This window comes from Desmodus rotundus, chromosome 5 (genome assembly GCF_022682495.2).
Source record: "Desmodus rotundus isolate HL8 chromosome 5, HLdesRot8A.1, whole genome shotgun sequence".
Classification (NCBI taxonomy): domain Eukaryota; kingdom Metazoa; phylum Chordata; class Mammalia; order Chiroptera; family Phyllostomidae; genus Desmodus; species Desmodus rotundus.
In genome coordinates, this window is record NC_071391.1 from 117,972,820 (window position 1) to 117,996,142 (window position 23,323).

At 38.3% G+C, this 23,323-nt stretch overlaps 1 protein-coding gene and 1 long non-coding RNA gene across 3 annotated transcripts in view; one reads left to right on the forward strand and one right to left on the reverse strand.

Moving 5' to 3' along the window:
* GMCL1 (germ cell-less 1, spermatogenesis associated) overlaps positions 1-16,377 on the forward strand; it is a 53,843-nt gene extending 37,466 nt beyond the window's left edge. For both annotated transcript variants that reach the window (XM_024558503.3, XM_045193813.2), the window contains 5 exons: positions 442-511; positions 2,838-2,913; positions 6,968-7,113; positions 9,010-9,097; positions 15,049-16,377. In XM_024558503.3, the coding sequence (XP_024414271.1) occupies positions 442-511; positions 2,838-2,913; positions 6,968-7,113; positions 9,010-9,097; positions 15,049-15,177 (509 nt within the window). In that variant the 3' untranslated portion in view covers positions 15,178-16,377. The remainder of the gene's footprint in view (positions 1-441; positions 512-2,837; positions 2,914-6,967; positions 7,114-9,009; positions 9,098-15,048) is intronic.
* LOC123479540 (uncharacterized) lies at positions 12,219-23,317 on the reverse strand. The gene is made up of 2 exons (XR_006655180.1): positions 23,257-23,317; positions 12,219-12,599 (listed from the first exon to the last, which is right to left on the reverse strand). It is a non-coding gene; the product is annotated as an uncharacterized lncRNA (long non-coding RNA).
* Between the last annotated feature and the right edge of the window lie 6 nt (positions 23,318-23,323).

Consider the following 23,323-nt stretch of genomic DNA (forward strand, 5'->3'; position numbering starts at 1 on the left):
TATTTCCTTCCCTTGCCTGCCAACACTCCCTCATTTAAGACATTGTCATAAGCCCTGGCTGGTGGGGCTCAATGGATTGAGCTCTGGCCTGTGAACCAAAGACATTGTCATAAAAAATTATTATGAGTTATGAAAAGGAAACTATTAAATGCAGCAATATACTTTTAACTGAGGACTTAAATTCTAATTTAAATGTATATAATCTAAGTAGAAACTATGCTAAGGCAAAGCAAAATAGCACTTACCACTTTGGAAACTGTTAAGCCATATTGTCACAGCATATGTATAAAATACAAACTACCAGCCTTATTTATTGCTATGCTAAGCTTGAATTTAGAAATACTAACCAGTTCATAAACTTCTTAAAATTTTTATCTCCTTTATATTCTTCCATGTTTCTTATTATTCTTATTATTATATGTATTTATTTTCACATTTTAGGATGGCTGTCTTCTGTGTATAAACAGCAGTGGCTTGCCATGCTCCGGGCAGAACAAGACAATGAGGTGGGGTAAGTATGTTATGTCATATCATTGCTCATCAGAAAAAAAACTTCAGCTCTAAATTTTTGAGACATTCATTGTATTGAAAGATCAGTAACAATATTGAAAAATCAAGTGCTATTAAAGTAAAGTAGAGCATTATACACGTATTTTGCTATGTATAATGCCACTCCCATGTATAACGTGCACCCACGTTTTTGTGCACATTATACACGTGATGCGGACTCCGGCCCTCGGGGTCCGTGTGTTGTGGCTGCGGGAACAAATTCACACGGACTACAGAAATCCTGTGGAGAAAAGGACGGCATGGCCACTCTCTGAGTGAGAGAGGGTGTGAGGGCCAGAGAGAGCCCCCGAGAAGGCCCGACCCCTGCCTGGACAGGCTTTTATTGCCTTTCTGGGTATATTACATCTAGGATGGCCCTCATTTACTATGCACAGGTTCACTGTAGGTGATTACCTTTTACAGATAACAAAGGAAAGAATGTTGCTAATTACTTCCAAGAGGAGGATGTTGCAGATGAAGGGGAAAAGTGGTTGAACGGGTTACACTCCATTCTTGGGAGGTTTAGCACAAATTTTTGGAAGTTATTTTAGACATATGCAGTAAACATTTGCTGCCTCAATCCAGGGTGAGGGAATTTTAGCAAAAGCAAGCCTCATAGCAGCCTAGGTATAATGCAGGCCTGATTCCCCACGGGAAAACCTATCTGTGGGTGTGGGTCCTGTGTGCCAACCTCGCTTCCCATTGGTTTTCCAAATCAGGGGCTGGGCTGCATTCCCCACACCACACGAAACGGTTCCCTATATACATGGAATATTATGCCTATTATTATACCCATGGTATGTTTACCCATATGTAATGTGTGTCCTTATTTTTCCCTCAAAAATTTGGGCAAAAAGGGATGCATTATATACGGCAAAATACAGTAATCAGCTTTAATTCTTATATTTCTATAACATTATTAATCTTGTAAATATTTCTTTGGTCATTTAATAAAATGAAATGTTTGAATTGTCATTTGCTATATTACTGAAATTGAGTAATTCATATACTTTGTTTCACCTAGTGTTATATTATGATTTTCTTTCAACATACTGAAATATTACTTGGAATAATACTTTCATAGAGCGTGATTTTCATATTATGTATAGGTAAAACTAATTTTCTTATTTGTAGTAGTGTTGCCAGATTCTGATTAATAGTTTTTTTTTAGGACATTTGAGTCTAAAATCAATTAACATTATCTGGTTACAGATGCTTTACCCAAAAGCATATGACCCCCTATAAAATATTTATGGAAAAGAAAATTATCTCTTTCAATTCATAGTGCTTTGCAATTTACAGAAGCACTTCCACATTTATTATTTGATCTTAATACTAGCTCCTTGGTATGGAAAGGGTGAAGAAACAATGCAAATGTGGTATATAGAATAGGTCTTAAGAAGTTGAATATTTTTTGCCCTTGATCCCCTTTAGCCCCTTTTATATACCAAAGAACTTCCTAAAATAAAGACCTAGTTATGTTCATATCCAAACAGTGAGTGTACGAAAATGTTGTGTGAACTCATGATAATGATTATGAGATTGTCCAGGGTTTTTAGTTCTATCTATTTTTTTCAACTTTATTTTTATTGTTTACACTACTATAGGTCTCCCCATTCCCCTCTCCCCCTTTGCTTACCTCCCCCTAGCCTTTACTCCCCTTCCCTCAGGCCATCACCACACTGTTGTCTGTGTCTGTGGCTATGCATATATGTTCTTTGGCTAGTCCCACTTTATTGAATTTATATCCCATCTTTTGCCAAATAGATTCACAGTATACTTATCTTACACAAACATAAGATTGTTGAAACAGAAATAACAAATCAAAATCTAAAAAATGAAAGTTAACTCATCACATTCAGATTTGAAGCATTTTGTAATAGATAAAATTCTTTATAAATCATTCCTCTTTTGTGTATTCAGTTTTTAAATGTTGAACGTTCTTCATTTTTTAAAGGTTTTTCTCGTCTGTATCCTTACTGAGTTTAATATGGAGTCTCACCTAAGGGACTGAACTAGAATAGGTGGGTTTTTTGTCCTAGAAGTATATAATTAAGTATACTGTCCCTCATGAAGCGCTCTGTCCACGACATTGAACATCTGCTCACTCCTGAAGGGCTACTGAAGTGAGGACTAGATTTAATCAATGCATTCTTAATTTTATCTACACCACAAAATGTTTGTGTTTTCAATCTAGCAAGTTTTTCTGTTCTTTTTAACTTGCAATTCTTTTGCAGTTATTAGTTGCCTATTTCCTATGAGATTTCATGTTTTATGTATATTTCTAGGCCTCAAGAAATCAATAAAGAAGAACTAGAGGCAAATAGCATGAGGTGTGGTAGAAAGCTTGCCAAAGATGGTGAAGTAAGTATGGGTTGTGATTCTTAATAATTCTCATAAAAATTGCTCTACTATTAGTGCAAAATACACTTTCAATTATAATCATGACACCTGTCATACCCCAGAAGAGTTTTTTGATACAGTTTCTGTAGCATGATCTCCTGGACAAGAAGTTATACATTCAGTGGTGATTGATTATTCAGCCTTACATCAGAGTGTTGAACTTTATGGGTCCCGATAAAAGAGAAGAGAAGAGGATCCCTCAGCAATACAGAAATTAAGATAAATAAGCAATTATATGGGAAATGTTACATAGTGTTAAAAGTGATTCTATTTTACAATTACCCTAAATCAAAGGTATTCAAACCCTTTAATTGCTACCCACATTAAGAATTATATTTTTCATTACCAAGTAATATAAATGTATATAAGTGAAACAAAAGTGTTGTGAATCAATACTGCTACTGTGTCCAAAGATCCTATTTTCTATTTAAATTTTTAAAAAGCTGATTACCCTGGCTGGTGTGGTTCAGTGGGTTGAGCATTAGCCTGCAAACCAAAAGGTTGCTGTTTGGATTCCCAGTTAGGGCACAGGTCTGGGCTGCAGGCCAGGTCTCCAGTTGGGGGCGTGCGAGAGATCGATGTTTCTCTCCTTCTCTTTCTCCCTCCCTTTCCCTCTCTCTAAAAAAATAAATATATAAAACCCTTAAAAAGCTGATTGTGCCTTGGTTGGTATGGCTCAGTTGGTTGGAGTGTCATCCTGTAACCACAAAGTTGCAGGTTCAATTCCTAGTAAGGGCACAAACCGAGGTTCCAGGTTTGATCCCCGGTCTGGGCATATGAGATCCTCAGTCTAGGTGCATATGGGAGGCAACCAAATGATGTTTCTCTTTCCCATTAGTGTTTCTCTAAAAGCAATGAAAACATGTCCTCAGGTGAAGATTAAAAAACATGTTTTTAAAGCTGATTGTGATTCATTAAATTGATTTTACAATCCACGGATGGGGCAGGAACTACATTTTTAAAATCTCCACCCTCTACAAAATCTCCATCAAGCGTACCATTTTCCGACTTTACCTCCTATTATCTTTTTAGCCTTCTCCCTCTAGAACCTAACTCCAATAGCTTTTTAACTCCACTGAGATGTACAATACATTGTTCTTACTACCCTTTCCCCATCACCCTCTCACCACATCCCTACATCTTTCTTTACTTACAGTCTATGTTCCATCTTAAAATTGATCCCTTGGCTTGTACTGTTAGTGTCCCTCTGTCAAAATCACTTGGCTAAACCCCAATTCTTGTTAAAATTCCAACATTCCATGCACTCCATGCACCTGCTTCCAAACAGATCAATGTGACTAAAGAGAAACGCCATTCCCCAGCAGGTGCTTATAAATTTTAAGCAGGTCTTTAGTGTTGCATGGTGATCCTTCTGAATTTCTCTAGTGAATTTATCCTCCCAGGCTTTCAGTAACTCTCATACTTTCTCAAAAGGGCAGTGCTACTACCCCCATTCTTATCGATGACCTTACTTCTTCATTTGGAAAATAAAATCAAGAGGAAGAGAATCTACATCCTCCTACCAACAATTCTACCACTCTAGCTGCTTCTGTAGAAAAGCCATGTGCCATGCTTTTCCTCTTATTAGAATAGATGAACCCTCTGCTTCTATCCTGGACTTCATCCCTTCTCACCTGTTCAAAAGCTTTGTTCCTACAGTTACCAGCTCCCTCTCCTGCCTCAATTTTTCTCTTCTATTGGATCATTCTCATTTAGCATATAACATGCCACAGCATCACCCATCTTAAACCATATGCTGATCCCACATTCTCCTCTAGCTACCACTCCATTTCTCTGTACCCCTTTGAAGCAAAACTCTTGGAGAGAAAGTTGAATGTGTTTGTTGTCTCTACTTCCTGTTTTCTTTTCTTTCTTTCTTTTTTTAAGACTTTATCTATTTATTTTTAGAGAGGGAGAGAAACGCCAATGTGTGGTTTTCCCTCACACATCCCCCCGCTGGGGATCTGGCCCGCAACCCAGGCATGTGCCCTAGACTGGGTATGGAACCAGTGACCCTTTGGTTAACAGGTTGGCACTTAGTCCACTGAGCCACACCAGCCAGGGCTACTTCCTGTTTTGTGACGCTCTCTTGAATCCATTCCAAGTTATTTACTCCAGTAAACTCCAGTGAAGCTGCTGTGCCATGGTCACCAGTGATTCCACATTGCCAAATCAGGTAGTTAGTTTATAGTCTTCAGAAAGCAATACGACACATCTCACTTCTTGGAGATATTCTCCTTTGGACTTCCAGGACTGCATACTTCACTGATTTTCTTCCTACTTCACTGGCTGCTCCTTCTGAGTCTTTGTTAGATTCTTCTTCTCTTTCTGAACAAATGTTGATGTGACTAAAGTCTCAGTACTTGGACTTCTTCTCTATCTGTGTTCACCAATGAGTGATCTCACCTTGTTCCGTGACTTAATACTGACAACTTCTAACTCCAGATTCATATATCCAGCTACTCACTTAACATCTTTCTTAGAATCCTAATAGCATCTCAAATATCCCCAAAGCCCCAAGCTGAACTCTTTGATTTTATCCCTAAACTTCTCCCTCCCCAAACATCCTCTAACCCATATTGCATAAGCCCCACATTTTGTATTCTTCTTTCTTTGGTACTACACCCAGTGTCCATAAGCAATTCCTCTGGGCTCTGCCTTCACAATGCATCCCTCACATGTCTACCACTTCCACCCAAGCCAGCATTTTCTCTTGCCTGGGCTGTTGTGGTAGCCTCATAACTGCGCTCCCTGTTTTCACTTTTGTTCCTCTACATTCCATTTTCCACACAACAGCCAAAGTCGTCTTTTTAAAATGCAAGTTAGATCATGTCAGTTCCTTCCCTCAAACTTTCCTTTAGCCTCATACCACTCTTAGGAGAAATCCAAACTTATCCTTATCATGGACTACTAGGCACTACATTTTCTGGCCCCTGACAGCTTTTTTGAACTCATCTCCAGCTTCTGTCCCCCTCAGCTATTGCCCTAGCCACATAGCCATTGCTGTTACTCCTCAGTTATGCCAAGCATGTTTTTTCCTCCACAGCTTTGTACTTGCTGTTCTATTTAAGTCACTCTTTCCCCAGATAGCTACCTAATTCACTTCTTAGGACTCCACTCACCTAGCATCTCCTTAGACTTTCCCTACCGCCTGTCTGAACCAGCAGGCTCCCCAGCTGCAAGCCCACTCCTCTGCCCAGTTCTCTGTCCTGACATTCTGTTCTGTTCCCTTCTCTTCTATTCCATTTCATTCTGTGTGTATTATTTACCTACTCCTTCCACACAAACATATAAACATATTAAAATAAGCATTCTACTAGGACAGAAACCTAATTTACTGCTGTTTCTTTAATACCTAGAGCAGAACCTGGCACATAATATGTGCTCTACAAATCAGTGAACTGTTGAATTAGTGTTGTAATTCAGATACTTGGATTGTCAACCAGATACTTGAAGCCCTAACTTTACTTCACTGTACCACGCCATCTTACTTAGTAGTCTTTCATTATTAAACATTAGAATAAACATCCATACGAACCTCATGATGGTATTTAAAATCACTCAGTTGTGTATCTGTTGGCTACTTAAGGTATTTTAGAGTATTTTAAAGCAAGGAAGATTTTAATGGATTCTTACTATTCCATCTAGACTCCTAATCCCCTAAACTGTACCTACTTAGAGTTACAGTGAAAAGCCATATTACTTATAGTAGAATTACAACATGGGGATATAATTAAATAGATCATGAAGAGGTGATACTAGGAAAGTACTTTAAGGAACAATGATCATAAAGGCTGCTTTTTTGCCTTTGATATTTACTATACCTGTATGGTAACCTTCTGTATACATTTACAGATATATTCTGTGTGGGAAGCCTTAAGGGAAAGGCACTGACAAAATTATGGACCCACGAGACAGAAATATTTGGAATGAGTTAGAGAAAGAAAAAACATTTTTAACTTCAAATTGATAGCATGATAAACTGAAGTAACTCTTTCTCTTTTGTATTTCTTAGTACTGCTGGCGGTGGACAGGTTTTAACTTCGGCTTTGACCTGCTTGTAACTTACACCAATCGATACATCATTTTCAAACGCAATACACTGAATCAGCCATGTAGTGGATCTGTCAGTTTACAACCTCGCAGGAGCATAGCCTTTAGGTAGGTTGAGATTTCCCCACCCTGTTCCTCATTCCCAAAGAAATATTAAAAAATGAAATAAAACCTTGATAATTTACACCAATAACGGCAGAACTTTGATAAACTACAATATATATGAACATGCAAGGGAATGATAAGGCCCCATTCCTATAATGTATTAATAATCAAAATCATAAGATCTAGATCTGGTGTGTCAGGGAGAAAGAATAGGCTACAATGTGAATGATAAAGGATTGATACATGGCTTGAAGCTGAAGCTGCTGCCTTGCCGCTATTCCTATCAAATGAAAGGTCCAAACTGGAAATACAGCAAGGTATTTTTCTACAGAAGCATGGCTGGTACTATCCTTCACATTCTGTAAGATTTAGTATGTCCAACTTTACCTGATAGTTGAGCTGGCGATATTTTTCTGGAGAGGTTGCTGACAAATGGAACAATAGCTTAATGAACACATTTTTTAAAGTCCCATGTTTATACTTACCATATACCATATACAAAAATTAACTCAAAATGGAGCAAAGACCTAAATATGAGAGCTAAAACTATAAAATAACTTGGAAGAAAATATTGGGGAAAAACTCATTGACATTGGATTTGGCAGTGATTTCTACAATACGATATCAGATCACAGGCAGCAAGAGAAAAAGGTTGATTGGACTTCATCAGAATTAAAAACTGCACCAAAGGGCATTATTAAGAGAGTGAAAAGACAGCCCACAGAATGAGAAAATATATTTGCTAACCATACATCTGATAAGGAGTTAATATCCAAAATATATTAAAAAGTCCTAAAATTTCACAACAAAAAAAGTAAACAAACAACCAGATTCAAAAATGGGCAAATGTTATTACTAAAATGAACATTTCTCCATAGGAGACAGACAAATGGTCAAAAAGCATATGAAAAGATGCTCAGCACCACTAATCAGAGAAATGCAAATCAAAACCACAGTGAGGTACCACCTCACACCCATTAGGATGGCTGTTGTCGAAAACAAAGCAGTGTTGGTGAGGACGTAGAGAAACTGGACCCTTACCCATTGCTGCTGGGAGTGTAAAATGGTGCATCTTTTTTAGAAAATGGCATGGCATTTCCTCAAAAATTAAACAGAATTACCATGAGATCCAGCAATTCTTCTTCTGGGTATTTACACAAAATAATTAAAAGCAGGGACTTGAACAGATATTTGTATACTCATTATAGCATTGCTCACAATAGCCAAAAGGTAGAAGCAACCCAGTGTCCACTGACAGATGAACAGATGAAATGTGGCATGTCCATCCAATGGAATATTATTCAGCCTTAAAATGGAAGGAAATCCGACACGTGCTACCTTGAGGACATTCTGCTAAGTGAAATAAGCCAGTCACAAAAGAATAAATACTTAGGATTCCACTCACACAAGAGGTCTAGAGTAGACAAGTTTATAGAGACAGAAAGTAGGATAGTGGTTGTCAGGGGCTGAGGTAAGGGGAAGTGGGGATTCGTGTTCACCAGGTACAGAATTTCTGGTGGGACAAATGAGAAAGTTCGGGAGATGGATAGTGGTGATGGTTGCACAAATGGTAATTATTTAATGCCAACTGTACACTTAAAGGTGGTTAAAGTGGTAAATTTTATGTATATACTACAACAATAAAAAGGTACCTATAAATTATTTTTATATCTAAGATATATGTAATAGCACAAGCTTGTAAATCTAAATGGAATCAGTTTATAGTTTGAAAAGACTTTAAAAGTCTTATCAAAAAAAATGTCTTATCAAACATAAAAGACTTAGAGCATATGGAAGACAAAATTAAATATTAAAGTGAGGGAAGACTTATTTAAATTAATCAGTGGCTTAAAAATTTGTCTGTTTATTTTGTATTTGTGGTTTTTTTTTAAATCCTAGATTACGTTTGGCCTCTTTTGATAGTAGTGGAAAACTAATATGTAGTAGAACAACCGGCTATCAAATACTTACACTTGAAAAGGATCAGGTATGTTTGATTGCTCGTCTGTTGTTTGATTATAGCATTTGTCTTTTGAAACCTCTTAATTAGAATTAAAATTATTAAGTAGAATTAACATTTGATTTAAGGTTGGTTTGAAAGATTTTTTGAAGGTAAATATGGACGTACCATGTTTACTTCTGCATAGTTTACCACATTCTGCTAGAAGTACAACTAAGACCAAAAAAGCCCCCATGGAATTTGATTTTGAGGGGCATGGAAAAGCTTTAATAGGGCAATAATTGTTTATCCTAAATATTATCTTCAAAAAGTTATAAATCTTAATTGCTTCATCTATTGTGTTCATAAGTGCATTTATTTATACATTGATAGCAGATACCTTGAAGACAATTCAGTAGGTTTCTATATAGTTCCTGAATATTAAGAGAACATTATCCTCTAGCACAATAGGTTTCTTTTTTTTTATTTATTTATTTTAGAGAGAAGGGAAGGGAGGGAGAAAGAGAAGGAGAAAAACATCAATGTATGAGAGGATACATTGATTGGTTGCCTCTTGCTCTCACATGCCCCCAGCTGGCGACCTGGCCCACAACCCGGGCATGTGCCTGGGAATCAAACCAGTGACTATTTGGTTCACAGGCCGGTGTTCAGTCCATTGAGCCACACGAGCCAGGGCTAGCACAATAGGTTTCTAAAATAACAGACATCTGTAATGTTCCCAAATTCTCTAAAGCCATTTGTTTCTTCATTTTTCACATGCATGTCAAAGTTTCGAAATGTCATGATGACAAAGTAAACCATTTTCTAAAAGTAAGATGAAAGCCATTAAAATATTGCTGAAGTTTGCTATTAAAACTGACCACCATTCCAAAAAACATGCTCTTTTATTAAAGGATTCAGAGCCTGTAGTTCACATAAATTATTAGAAGTTAGCAATTTCCTCAAACTGAAGAGACTCTCATGGAATATCAGAATTTAGCATTACAAGGAACACTGGAAGCGATCGTTCTAGCAGCTTTACATGCTCTGTGACAGCATTCTGACAGAGGGTCCTCCAACCATTGTAGGAGCTCTGGTGACGGAGTTGACTCTCAGGTGGTGGAAAGTGTTTGAGAAGTAGCTATATAATAAAGTTCAAACGTGCCTCTATTGGAATTCTCTACTGTGCCCTCTGGAGGAGCATAGAAAATGACTATCTTTACCTTGTACCTGGAACTTCATTAAAAAATATTGTCAGCCCTGGCTGGTGTAACTAAGTGGATTGAGTACGGGCCTGCGAACCAAAGGGTTGCCTGTTCAATTCCCAGTCTAGGGCACATGCCTGGGTTGGGGGCCAGTCCCCAGTGCGGGGCGGGGGGTGGGGGGGAGGTGGGCAGGTGAGAGGCAACCACACATTGATGTTTCTATCCCTCTCTTTCTCCTTCCCTTCCCCTCTCTCTAAAAATAAATAAATAAAATCTTTTTAAAAAGTATTGTCATGGCTCAAAGCAGCCAGAGACTTAAAAAGCAAGACTAGATCAAGGTAGTAGTTGTATTCCACGCATTCTTGATTTGTTCATTCGGCAAACGTCTGTGTCTCTACCACGTGCTAGTTTCTATGCTAGGAATAGAGGAAATAGAGAGGAGTTTATATTATATACCTTGGTCCAAGTAGCATGGTAGAGATGAGCTCAGATTAGTGTGTAACATTGAGGGAGTAGTCTCTAACCCTTCCTATGAGGTTGGGGGGTAGTGGTGGTTATTAGGGGCATAGGAGAAGGGAAGAGAGCTCAGGGAAAACCTCCTCTCCTGGGGAAATTGGCAAGTGAATGGATACCTGAATAAAGACTCAAATGATGAGTCAGATGATGAGACAAGGCACTGAAAGAGGTTTGGAGAGTTCAGTAGGACTAGAGCCAGGGCATGATGGGCTGTGGGTGGAGTTTGAACTTTTTCCTGAGCTCTGTAGAGAGTTATATGGAAGGGCTTTATTTGGGGAATTTAATATATGTGTTTCACACAGGTTATAAATGGTTGCTATGGAAAATTGGAAAATGTAGGTGAAAATAAAAATCATACAAACTCCATTTAGAGATGACACCAAAATTAGGTCTTATTGTTAATTATTTTGTAACCTGCTTTTTTTCCACTTTGTCGTGCATTGCTTTTCTTGTCAATAAATGTATATCCATACATCATTTTTCTTACTACATAATGTTGTTTTGGATATACCATAATTTAAATAATCCTTGCTTTTTGGGTTTTGGGGTATGTCTTTCTACATTTTTCTGATTTTTTAAATGAGAAATTCCAAGAAGTAGAATTCTTGTCAGATAGTGTATATATTTCCTAATAACCAAATGGCTTTCCAATACCACTGTCCGGACTGCATCCCCTCCAGCAGGAGAGTTCACCCAGCAGTAGTGTGTTGTCATCCTTTCTAGTCTGTCCCCAGTATAAAAAGTGGAAACAAATTATATTTAATTTTCATTTCCGTGGTTACTGGTATAGTTGGTATTTTTGTGTGCTTATTGGACATATTGTATAAATTAACTATTTATATTGTTTATATTTTTATTAAGGTGTTTTCTTATTTTTAACAACTTTGATATTTTAAGAGTTAATAACATCTGAGATATGCTATAGTTTTCCCATATTGTCATTTATCTCTCAAAGTTCTTGAAATAATCTATCAATCTATTTATCTAATGATTTCTTCATTTGGTGTGATGCTTAGTCCTAATAATTAGGATTATGTAAATAGTCATCTGTACTTTTTCTACTCCTTTTATTTTTCACATTTGAGTATTTTATGATATATCTACAGTGGATCAGATGTATCAATGTATTTGAAATGCCATTTTTATCAGGTACTGCACCCTTATGTACTTGGCTTCATTTCTGAACTCTGTTATGTTTTATCGATTTCCTTGTTGTGGAGACAGCAACACATTGTTTTTAGACTAACTTTAAAATTAATTTTAATACCTAGTAATGACACCCACTTCCATTCTTCTCTTTTCAAAAATCTCTGGGTTCTTTGTGCACGATTATTCTGTTTGGGGTATAGAATCATTTTGTCAAGTTTCCTTTCAAAAATTCCTGAGTGTAACTGAACGTAGGTCTGGCTGCCTGTTGATACGAAAGCCAGTACTCGAGAGGCAGGTGCTGATGTGAAAGAAAGTGGTTTATTTGCAGATGCTGACCATTTGGCAAATGGACTCATGTCTCAAAGCCCATTTTGTGGAAGATGGGGGGCTTATGTCACAAAGCCCATTTCCACCTCTCATTGGAGGCAGAGTTTTTTTATAAGGACAGAGAGGGGAACAGAACAAAGAGATGAAGGTAGGGGGTTGCAAAGTTCTCTACGTGCTTACAAGCACAGCCCATTCCAATAAGGCAAGTGATGGTGTAGCGTGCATCATCCTGGTGTAGTCGTCCTGGCTTCATGGTTGAAGGTCAGCAGATTTTCTGGAGCTGAGATGCTTAAAGTTTGGAGTCTGTATCTTTTGAAGTTAGTTCCTAGGATTCATATACAAACATGCTGTTCCTGTATAAGCCACATATTAGAGTTAACACTTACACAAACGATGTCAAAAGAATGGTGGGTGGGTTACAATTTCCCACCGTTACAATTTTCCACTGTTACATGAGGACTGAGATTTATATTTGTTAAATATATGCAGCAATTTGTGGGAAATTGGTATCTTCCTTTCTAGAATATGGTTTTTTCCCTACATTTATTTAGTCTTCTCTTATGTCTCTAAAATTTATCATTTGTCCCCCCATATTATCCCTGTATATTTCCTGGAAGTATAATGCTAAGTATTGTATATTTTAATTGCTAATATGAAATGAATCTTTTTTTCTAATAGTTTTTGATGACATGTAGGAAAGCTAGTGATTTTTTGCATATTTTATAACTATCCATCTTACAAGACTATGCTCACTAGATCTGCATTAAGAAGGATCTCTCAGCCTGTGTAAGAAGGAGTAGAGACATGATAATGGCAGGAGGACAGTTTAGCAGCTATTGCTATAATCCAGGTAAATGATGAGAACCTTAACTCATGGAAGGTGGCCATGGCGATGAAGAAGTGTTGAAGGGTTCTAGAAACAGAGCAGCGCTGTTGAAAGAATATGGTTCCTAATTGTGTGTGAGGGTAAGAAAGGAAGTAGTCAAAAGTAATCCTGGTTTTCTGACTTGGGCAACTTGATTTATAGTAGTAGTGTTTCCTGAGATTTGAATTATGGGAATGAAAATGAATGTAGCTTAAAGTGAGGATGAAGAGATGATGAATTCAGTTTAGGTATATTTAGTTTAAGGACATTGTCCTGGCTGGTGTGGCTCAGTGGATTGAGTGCCGGCCTGTGAACCAAAGGGTTGTCAGTTCAATTCCCAGTCAGGGCACATGCCTGGGTTGTGGGCTAGGTCCCCAGTTGGGGGCACACAAAAGGCAGCCACACATTGATGATTCTCTCCCTCTGTTTCTCCCTCCCTTCCCCTCTCTCTAAAAATAAATAAAATCTTATTTAAAAAGGGGACACATTAAGGTGAAAATTTGATAGGTGGGTGGGTCATTGGATCTAGAGTTTTCAGGCAACGCCTGGGCTAGAAATAATGATTGGGTGAGATAACCTACAGAAAGTGTGTAGAGAATGTGACCGGTTGGAAACCTCAGGAACACTGGTATTTAAGGGGTGGGTGGGCAAAAAAAGTAACCTGGTAAGACAGTCAAGAGGTCAGATGGGGAGTCCGTTTTTAAATATGCCTTCACTTGGGTTATTGCTGCAAACTCTGACTATGCCACGGTGACTTGGGCAGCAAAAGGCCAGCTGCAGTTTGACATCATTCCTCTCTGCTGTCCCCTAGTACCGTCAGCCCAGGAGATTGCCTCCCCTGACCCATCTTACCCATCTTACTCACTTTCCCTGTTTTTGAAAATACAGAGAAATCACACTTGTTTGGGGGGATGCAGGGGAGACATTTTGTATTGTCCACCTCCTTTGTCCAAATACATCTTGCTGCTCCCCCGACACAGAAACCATGTCCCAGTGAGACTACATTAAGTAATGCAAATATTCCAGTTTCAGTCCCTCTTTATTCCAGGAATACATTCCAGAAGCACCTACTTCAGTAAAAAATGTAAAACTCTAGATTTAAACAGGGTTTAGTGACATATTCTCCAAAATATATGTAATAAGGTGAAACTGATTCATATTATTGCAGAGAATGTATCCAGATATTTAAAAAGTACAAGTTATCGTTTCAGTCCTGCTGCTTCTACTCTGGTGATTTATTTTGTTCACCAAGTGCTATAAAGGGTTCCAAACAGAGATTTGTAGCATGAGTACTGGTTGCAGTTCTGGCTCTCGGGTGTATTATCAGCTCCTTTCTCTTTGGAATTTCCAGGCACTCTCTGATTGATTTTACATGGTACTTTATATTCCAAGAGACAGATAACATATCTGCATTAGAAATGGTGAGAAATCTTAGATAAGAATGGGAACCAGGATTGTTGGTAATGACTCCCCACCTTTATCCTAATTGTTTGCTATATACCTAAGGGCCCTCAAATTGAAGCCAAATGAGAAGTCTACATATTTCTGGACTCTGTTCATAAAATATGTAGGTACTTGATGGAAATTTTTCAATGATGAAAATAGCTACTATTATTGAGTACTTCGTATACAGCTGGCTTTGCTGAGCCCTCTGTGTCATGGTCTCATGTAATCCTATGAATTGCGTACTCTTACTGTCCTCATGTAACAGCGAGGAAGCTGCATTTGACAGGCTGGTGACTTGCCCCAGGTCACACGGCTTATAGGTGGGAGTTTTGAGATGTGAGCAGTGGCTCTCAGACTACAGATGCAAGCCCTTATCTACCATACTCTTTCCTTCCGTTCATTCAGTTCAGCAACTTGGTACTCTGTTTGTTGGTTTGTTGGTTTTTAATATTATCTCTGCTTGTCATTAAAGCAACAAATTTGTTTTATAGGAACAAGTAGTGATGAATTTGGACAGCAGGCTTCTGATCTTCCCTCTATATATCTGCTGTAATTTCCTGTATATATCACCAGAAAAAAGAACTGAAAATAACCGTCATCCAGAAAATCCAGAAAACTGAGGATCTTATCAATTGGAAACAGTAGCACTTTGAACACTTTTTTCAGCCAGCTTTAACTTAATGGCCCTATGATGTTCACATCTAAGGTGACTAACAATGACAAAGGCCTTATGAACTGTACAGGTAATACGGAAGACTATTCTTCATTACATTTCTACACATACATTAAAAAAAAATTAAATCCAGGAAGATATCTGTCAATCCATTTCTGCTATAAAGATGTCAGCTCATGCTTTTAATTTAGCATCAGTAGAAAATCACTATAGGTATAATTCATATTTCTCTGCAACCAAGTATAGAGTTAATTTTTAGCTTAAACTTTGATCCTACCTAATGTTAATGTACCTCAGTTATCCATCTGTAAATTTATTTTTATTTGTCTGAAAGAATACTAAAGAAATAATTTGAAAGGCCAATTATTAATGATCTTCTGGCTGATGTGTTTAAGGCTGTCAGTTAAATTTTTTCAATTGCTCTTTATGATTCCTCCTAATATCCTTCCAATATGTAGTTGTTTTAGTCATTAAATACTTTTTTCATGGCTTTGGAGACTAAGCTGAGGAAACTTTTTATTTAACTTACCCATTTGTATGCTATTTTAATTTAGCTTTCTTAGGCTTTTAACAACAACAATAAATCAGCTTCGGACTTTCACATGAACTGGAACGGGAGAAATCAGTGTGACTCTGAGTGTATTGCTTTGCCCTACATGGTCTTGTCTTTGACATGCTGTACAACTTTATTATTAGGTCGTAAGATTATTTATGTACCGAACATTACACTTTAAACATTTCATAGTCTGATCTTTAGAATTATTTATGTTCAAATTTTGGTTGGGAATCCTATTTCCTACTTAAGCTCAGGACTTTATAACCTCTGAATTGAGTGCCTTTGAGTTATACATGCTAATAGAAGTTTTATAGTAATTGTAAATAAAGTCGGAGAATGTCATAGAAGCTGGTAATAAAGCATTAATGTAAAACTAGAACTTATTTTTGTCAAAAATTAGATGTATGCTTGTCATGATTTATATATGTTGGCTTCTTGTGTTTACTGTTATTTTGGAAATAGCCATGCTCCTGTCTTTCCAGTCAAAGTGAATACTTTTTTGTGGTTAATGTATATTTTTAGTATGTTTTTAAAAATGGCAATCATTTTTATGTATCTGTACATATAATAAATACGCATTTGGAAAAAGAATAAATAACCTTTTTATGAAATGGACCAAAAAAAAAAACCTTAGCTGAAACCAGAACTTTTTTCTTTGAAGTTAGATATTTTCCAATTAGATTTAACTTTTGGAATTTATTGATAGCTTTTCTTCCCAGTAATATGTCTATAGATTTATAAATTGCTTTTGTCCTTTCAAAATTCATCCTCCTGGTTAATTTAAAGGAAAAATTTAAATGCCTCCCCCTTCCCTGTCCCCCAGAACTGCAGTTTTAAGTGTTTCTAATACAGTAGTTTGGCTGCATCAAGAGGCTACATTTCTTATTTTTATATTTGGCTATAATTATATCTCATGAGATGCTTTTGGTATTTTTCTACTTGCTGCATCAGAGGTTCCTTACCCTGTATATACTAAAACATGTAAATACCAATCTTGAAGTATTTTACTAATTGAATTTTTTCCAATCTTGGGAGGAAAGATAAGTAGTTTTGAGTATAATGAATAACTATTTAATTTCACTTATATAAACTGATCAAATTGGAATTATGTATGGTTCTTGTCCATTGGTTCATTGCTTGTGTCATCCACAGACAATAATTTCTTTAGTAACAAGTACGTTGTGTTCTTATTTGAGAATTTGGTAATTAGTACTTCACATTGATAGCAAAGATCTGCTTTTGTTTTCTTACCAAGTACTTTAATGTTTGCATACTTTTTACTCTTTTCAATAAGAATATTTATAATAAAGCATTAATAGTGTCAACTGACATACCATATAAACTATTGTATATGAAAGCTTTTGTCTTATAACCTTGGCCAAGTCTTTTTCTTAAGCTGGTAGCGCTAGAAAACAACACCAAGTAATAATTATTTTAGCTTGACTGTCAGTGAAGAAGAGGTCCTCCTTAAGAGAAAATGTTCGAGAGTCTAATGCTAAATAATTAAAGAGGGATATGAGTGTACCTCACCTTTAAAATATATATATATGTATGTGTGTGTATGTGTATGTATATATATATTTGGCTTGAAACTTAGCAAGCCAAAATTAAATGAACAGCGGTAGTCACTAGCTATTTTTTTACCAAGTGTTTAGCAGCCCATATTTTATCAAATTTGAAGTCTTTGAATAGGATTACCATTGTTAATGAATAATTTTCAACATCACATGCAAAAATAGGGCTCCCAAAAGTCGTGGCTATCTAAATTTAAGGTAATTAAAATGAAATAAAATTTAAAATGTACTTCCTCAGTTGCAGTAGGCACATTGACGTGCTTAATCACATGTGACTAGTGGCCATCATACTGGACAGTGCAGATATAGAATGTTTCCATCATTGCAGAAAGCTCTGTCAAGTAGATTTGATCTAGAATATTGACTGTCAAAATTGAAACTATGTCAAAAGCATTATTCGCCTAGAGATGAACCCATGTAAAGAACAGAAAAGTTAACAGAACCAGGGGTGCAAATGATAACTTGTCAAACACCTAAAATGATATATTGAGTCATAATTTCAAGCAATATGGATCTAATTGTTTGACTGCATTAAAAAACAAGAGGCATGTAGTACAGGTCCTTCCCCAACCAGAGAGTCTGAAACTCTTCCCAAGGTCCGAGGTACAGGGATATAAAAGCAAAATCTCAAACATCAGCAATCGCTGTTAACAAGTGATCAGACTACATTTAATTAGGGGGAATACTACTGACTCAACAGTAGGTATCCATATGTAATGATGAAGTAGGATATTTTGTGAAGGCTGGTGATTTTATATGAAACAGGACTAGAAATGTAAAACCAAGTATAACTGAGGCTAGAGATAGTAGATTTGCAGAGAATCACAGATGGTTAAATACAGTTTGCCTTTAATGAAAAAAAAAAAGTTGGAAAAAATTTATATGCACATATGATCACAGGTATTGACCTAACCCCACCCTCCCCACTCAAATTCTATCTAAATAGCCTCTAGAATGAGAGAACTTCAAGCCATGTATTGGAAACATAGAGGGCTTTCTTCCAGATACAATGCTGAAGACATACACTGCTGGATAATCTACATCCTGAGAGAGGGCAACTTGATCAGTAAATAAGGAAAGCTCTAGCACAACCCAATTTCTACCCCATATCTTAAAGGGGAAGAGCCACTTGTAGAGACACCATTTCTTTTCCTGGCAAAGGTTGATCTCAGGATGTCCCTTTATGGAACTTAATCCTTCCCTTTCTCTTTACTATTTTTTCTCCCCACTATACTCACTCATTCACTCCAATATTTAAATGGGATTAAGTTTCTTCCATCTTTGAAAAACCATCACCTTCACCTCTACCCACTACCACATTTTTTCCCTGCCTCATCACACTTCAAAGGGTTCTTTAAATTGTCTTCACTTCAAAAGCCATTCACAACTCAACTTCACTAAAACTTTCCTAGTCAACAAACAGTTGCTAAATCCTATAGATTTCATGTGTTTGGGAATTTTTTTCACTCCTTTTAATGAACATTTAAAATTAACCACTTCATTCTCCTTTAAAAAAGCAGCCTTCTCTTAAACTTCTCTGATGTCACACTCCCCCAGTTTTCCTTCCGTTTTTCTGGCCATTCCTTAGTCTTCTGTGGGGTTCTTCCTCTGGCTATCTCTAGGCCATTTTCTTTCCTGAGCTTGCACCAGGTGAGTGATTTCATGCACTCTTAGGGCTTCAAATGAACATCTGTATTCCAATGATCACTTTTTTGTAGTTCCAACCTAAATCTCTCTTCTGAGTTTCCAGATACACATCTAGTTGGCATCTCTTGGGTGTTCAGAATGGCACCTGAAATTAGCATGTCCTGATCTTGTTATGGGAGAAACTCAGTTCTTGCCGATGCAGTAAAGAATTACAGATTGGCAAGTCTCTTAGTATGTAAGGAGGGTTTCTTAGTGATACGTTCTTCTGAAAAAGAATGGGCCTTGCCAAGGTGGGGATTGAAAGGCATAGGTTCAGAGGAGGGCAAGGTAAGGGCAGCAAAAAGCAGCAGCGGCAAAAGCATCAGATCCTTTGTTCTGAGGACTTATATAGTTGGCAGGATGGGGGTGAAGTTACATATTGATTGGCGGGAAAAGGTGGTGCCAGCCTCCCCCAGGGGTACATGACTACCCAAATGTAGGTATGTGTGGAGGTCTGTTATGTTAGCCGGAACCCTTGTTCCAGACCACAGTTTGGTCATCCTGTTGTAAAACAGGTGACAGGAGGTAGTTAATTAAAGTTGAGGCAGTTACCCAAAGTTATTTATGGGCTCTTTTTGTAACCATTAGGGACTCTGAGACCAGAGGCAGGCAATTAACCAAACTTGTTTTATGGGCTGCTGCTTTGAGTGCTGTGAACCCTCTCCCACCTTCCAGGCCTTGGGATGAGCACAGTTTCAAAGGCTTTCCCAGATAAAGGAAATAATACACAGAAAGTTTCAAGGGCTCCCCTCCTCCAGTGCTAGCATGTTGTTTCTTGTGATGTAGGAACACCTGGCAATATTATTGGACCAGGCTCAGGACTGCTGAGTTAGTGGGTGTCTGAGTGCCTCCCTCCTCCTCCCTGCCCTGTTTGCTATCTATCCTACCTAACAATCTGAATGTATATTCTTACCCAGAATTTATCTTACATACTTTATCAAGCAATGCTATCATCTACCTAGTTTCACAAACCAGAAACCTGAATGTTGTTCTTAAGTTTTCTAATTCCCTCATCCTCTGCATCCAAAAATCACCAAGTTTTTCTAGGTTCACCAACTACTTCTCAAATTTAAGCACTTTCCACCATACCTACTTATACCATTTTAGTACATGCCAGTGTAATTTCCTATCTAGATTATTGTATCAGCCTCCTATTATTATATTCCCCCAGTCAAGTCTCTACATTACTCAGTGTTCTCTTAATAAATTCAAATCTGATTCCCTGCCATTCTTAAAACCTTCAAAGGCTCCCGACTGCCTTTGTCTCAAGATAACTGTCATAGTTTACAAGTCTATTCTAGTCTCGTCTTTACATTTCCACTCCTTGTTCCATAAGTGGCTGCCATACTTACAGTTCTCTGCATAACCCATCCTTACCTTCGCATGTGCAGCCTGCTCTGCCTGACAATCTCTTCCACTTCCCCCTACCACAGATGTCACCCCATTTCACCTGGCTAATTTCTACTCATCTTTAAGGTCTTGTTTGGACATCATTTCCTTCCGGAAACTTCTTGACAACCTTCCCCTCAAAACCAGTTAGGTACCGGTCTTATGTGCCCTCATAATGTTCCATCAATGTACATTCACACTGGTTACTTGTTTTCATCCCTCAGAGGCCAGCAGTCTAGTCAAGAGCAGGCATACCTTGGGAGAGAATTCAAGATGGAGGTGTAGGTAGACACACTGCGCCTCCTCGCACAACCAAAAGAAGGACAACGACAATTTAAAAACAAAAAACAACCAGAACTAACAGAAAATCGAACCGCATGGAAGACCGACAACCAAGGAGACAAAGAAGAAATATTCATCCAGACCAATAGGAGGGGCGGAAATGGGCAGCTGGGGCGGACAGGACTTGTAGCAACGCGGCCAGACCCAGAGACATGGCGGATTGTGGTACAAACGGGGCAGGCAGTGCAGTGGGTAGCAGACCTCGCGGCCCCACAATCACGCATAGATAAACCGGGAGGAATGGCAGGGGAGTGAAGCAGACCACACAACCCAGGGCTCCAGTGTGGGAAATAAAGCCTCAAACCTCTGATTGAAAACATCCGTGGGGGTTGAGGTGACAGCAGGAGAAACTCCCAGCCTCACAGGAGAGGTCGTTGGAGAGACCCACAGGGGCCTAGAGCATGCACAAGTCCACCCACTCAGGAATCAGCACTAGAGAGGCCCAATTTGCTTGTGGGTATCGGAGGGAGTGACTGAAATCTGGCAGGTGGAGCAGACGCCATTGCTCCCTCTCGGCCCCTCCCCCACATACAGCATCACAGTGCAGCGACCAGTGTTACCCCGCCCTGGTGAACACCTAAGGCTCCGCCCATTTACAGAACAGGCGCACGGAGACCAAAAAAAAAAAAAAAAAAAAAGCCCAAATGAAAGAACAGATCGAAGCCCCAGAACTAAGCAGGGAACAGATAGCCAACCTATCAGATGCACAGTTCAAAACACTGGTAATTAGGATGCTCACAGAATTGGTTGAATTTGGTTGCAAACTAGATGAAAAAATGAAGCCTATGCTAAGAGAAACAAAGGAAAATGTACAGGGAACCAATAGTGATGGGAGGGAAACTGGAACTCAAATCAAAGGTGTGGACCAGAAGGAAGGAAGAAACATCCAACCAGAAAAGAATGAAGCAACAAGAATTCAGAAAAATGAGGAGAGGCTTAGGGACCTCCAGGACATCTTTAAACATTCTAACATCCGAATTATAGGGGTACCAGAAGGAGAAGAGGAAGAACAAAAAATTGAAATCTTATTTGAACAAATAATTAAGGAGAACTTCCCTCATCTGGCAAAGGAAATAGACTTCCAGGAAGTCCAGGAAGCTCAGAGAGTCCCAAAGAAGCTGGACCCTAGGAGGAACACACCAAGGCACATCATAATTACATTACCTAAGATTAAACAGAAGGAGAGAATCTTAGAAGCAGCAAGGGATAAGGACACAGTTACCTACAAAGGAGTTCCCATAAGACTGTCAGCTGATTTCTCCAAAGAGACCTTACAGGCAAGAAGGGGCTTGAAAGAAGTATTTAAAGTCATGAAAGGCAAGGACCTACATCCAAGATTACTCTATCCAGCAAAGCTATCATTTAGAATGGAAGGGCAGAAAAAGTGCTTCTCAGATAAGGTCAAGTTAAAGGAGTTCATCATCACCAAGCCCTTATTATATGAAATGTTAAAGGGATTTATCTAAGAAAAAGAAGATAAAAAATATAAACAGTAAAATGACAGCAAACTCACAGTTATTAACAACCACATCTAAAACAAAAACAAAAGCAAACTAAGCAAACAACTAGAACAGGAATAGAACCACAGAAATGGAGATCACATGGAGTGTTATCAACAGGGGAGTGGGAGGGGGAGAGAGGGGGGAAGGTACAGAGAACAAGTAGCATAAATGATAGGTAGGAATAGACAGGGGGAGAGTAAGAATAGTATGGGAAATGTAGAAGCCAAAGAACTTATATGTATGACCCATGGACATGAACTATAGGGGGGGAATGTGGGAGGGAGGGAGTGGGCAGGATGGAGTGGAGTGAAGGGACAATTGTAATAACAATCAATAAATATATATTTTTTAAAAAGCAGGCATATCATTTTCACTGGTTAAGCCTCTGGTACACAGGTGTGCAGTGAATGTTTGTGTGAATAATTGCATTAATCATGCCTTTTTCTTTCCTTTAGTTTTCTGATGTTTTGAAGTTGGAAGCCTGCCTTTGAACTGGCAACCTATATTCTCCAACTACCTTCTTTACCAAACTCTTACAAGCCAGACAATATTCTTCTGCCCTAACAACCCCAGGGCCAGGTACCAAACAACTCCGGAAAGCCCCTACGTCCCCAAATCCCCTAAAACTATTCAGACTCTCCAATCATAAACTTGCTTACCCTGCTTCGCCCATTCCTTCCTGCAAAAACCACAATAAAGTCTCTTATCCATGCTTTCCCTTCGCTCCCTCTGCCTCCTGATCCACCCTGGTGCTCCCCCCTGTGGACTTAAACTGCGAATGCTATGTTTAGAATTGCTTTGAAAGAAATCTTTTGTGCCTGTAGACAAGAACTAGAAAGGAAAATGAGAGGGGGCGATATGGGTTTTTTCCAGATTTCTATAAAAACATCAATTAGCATACTTTAATGCCCACCGTGAACACAAAAGCCACCGCGAATATGGGGCTGGAAGAGCAGAGATAAGAACTTGGTCCTCACCAGCATCTCTGACCTCAGATGGTTTAGCTCAATCCCACTTCTTTAGAAGCCGGAACCCTTGCGAATC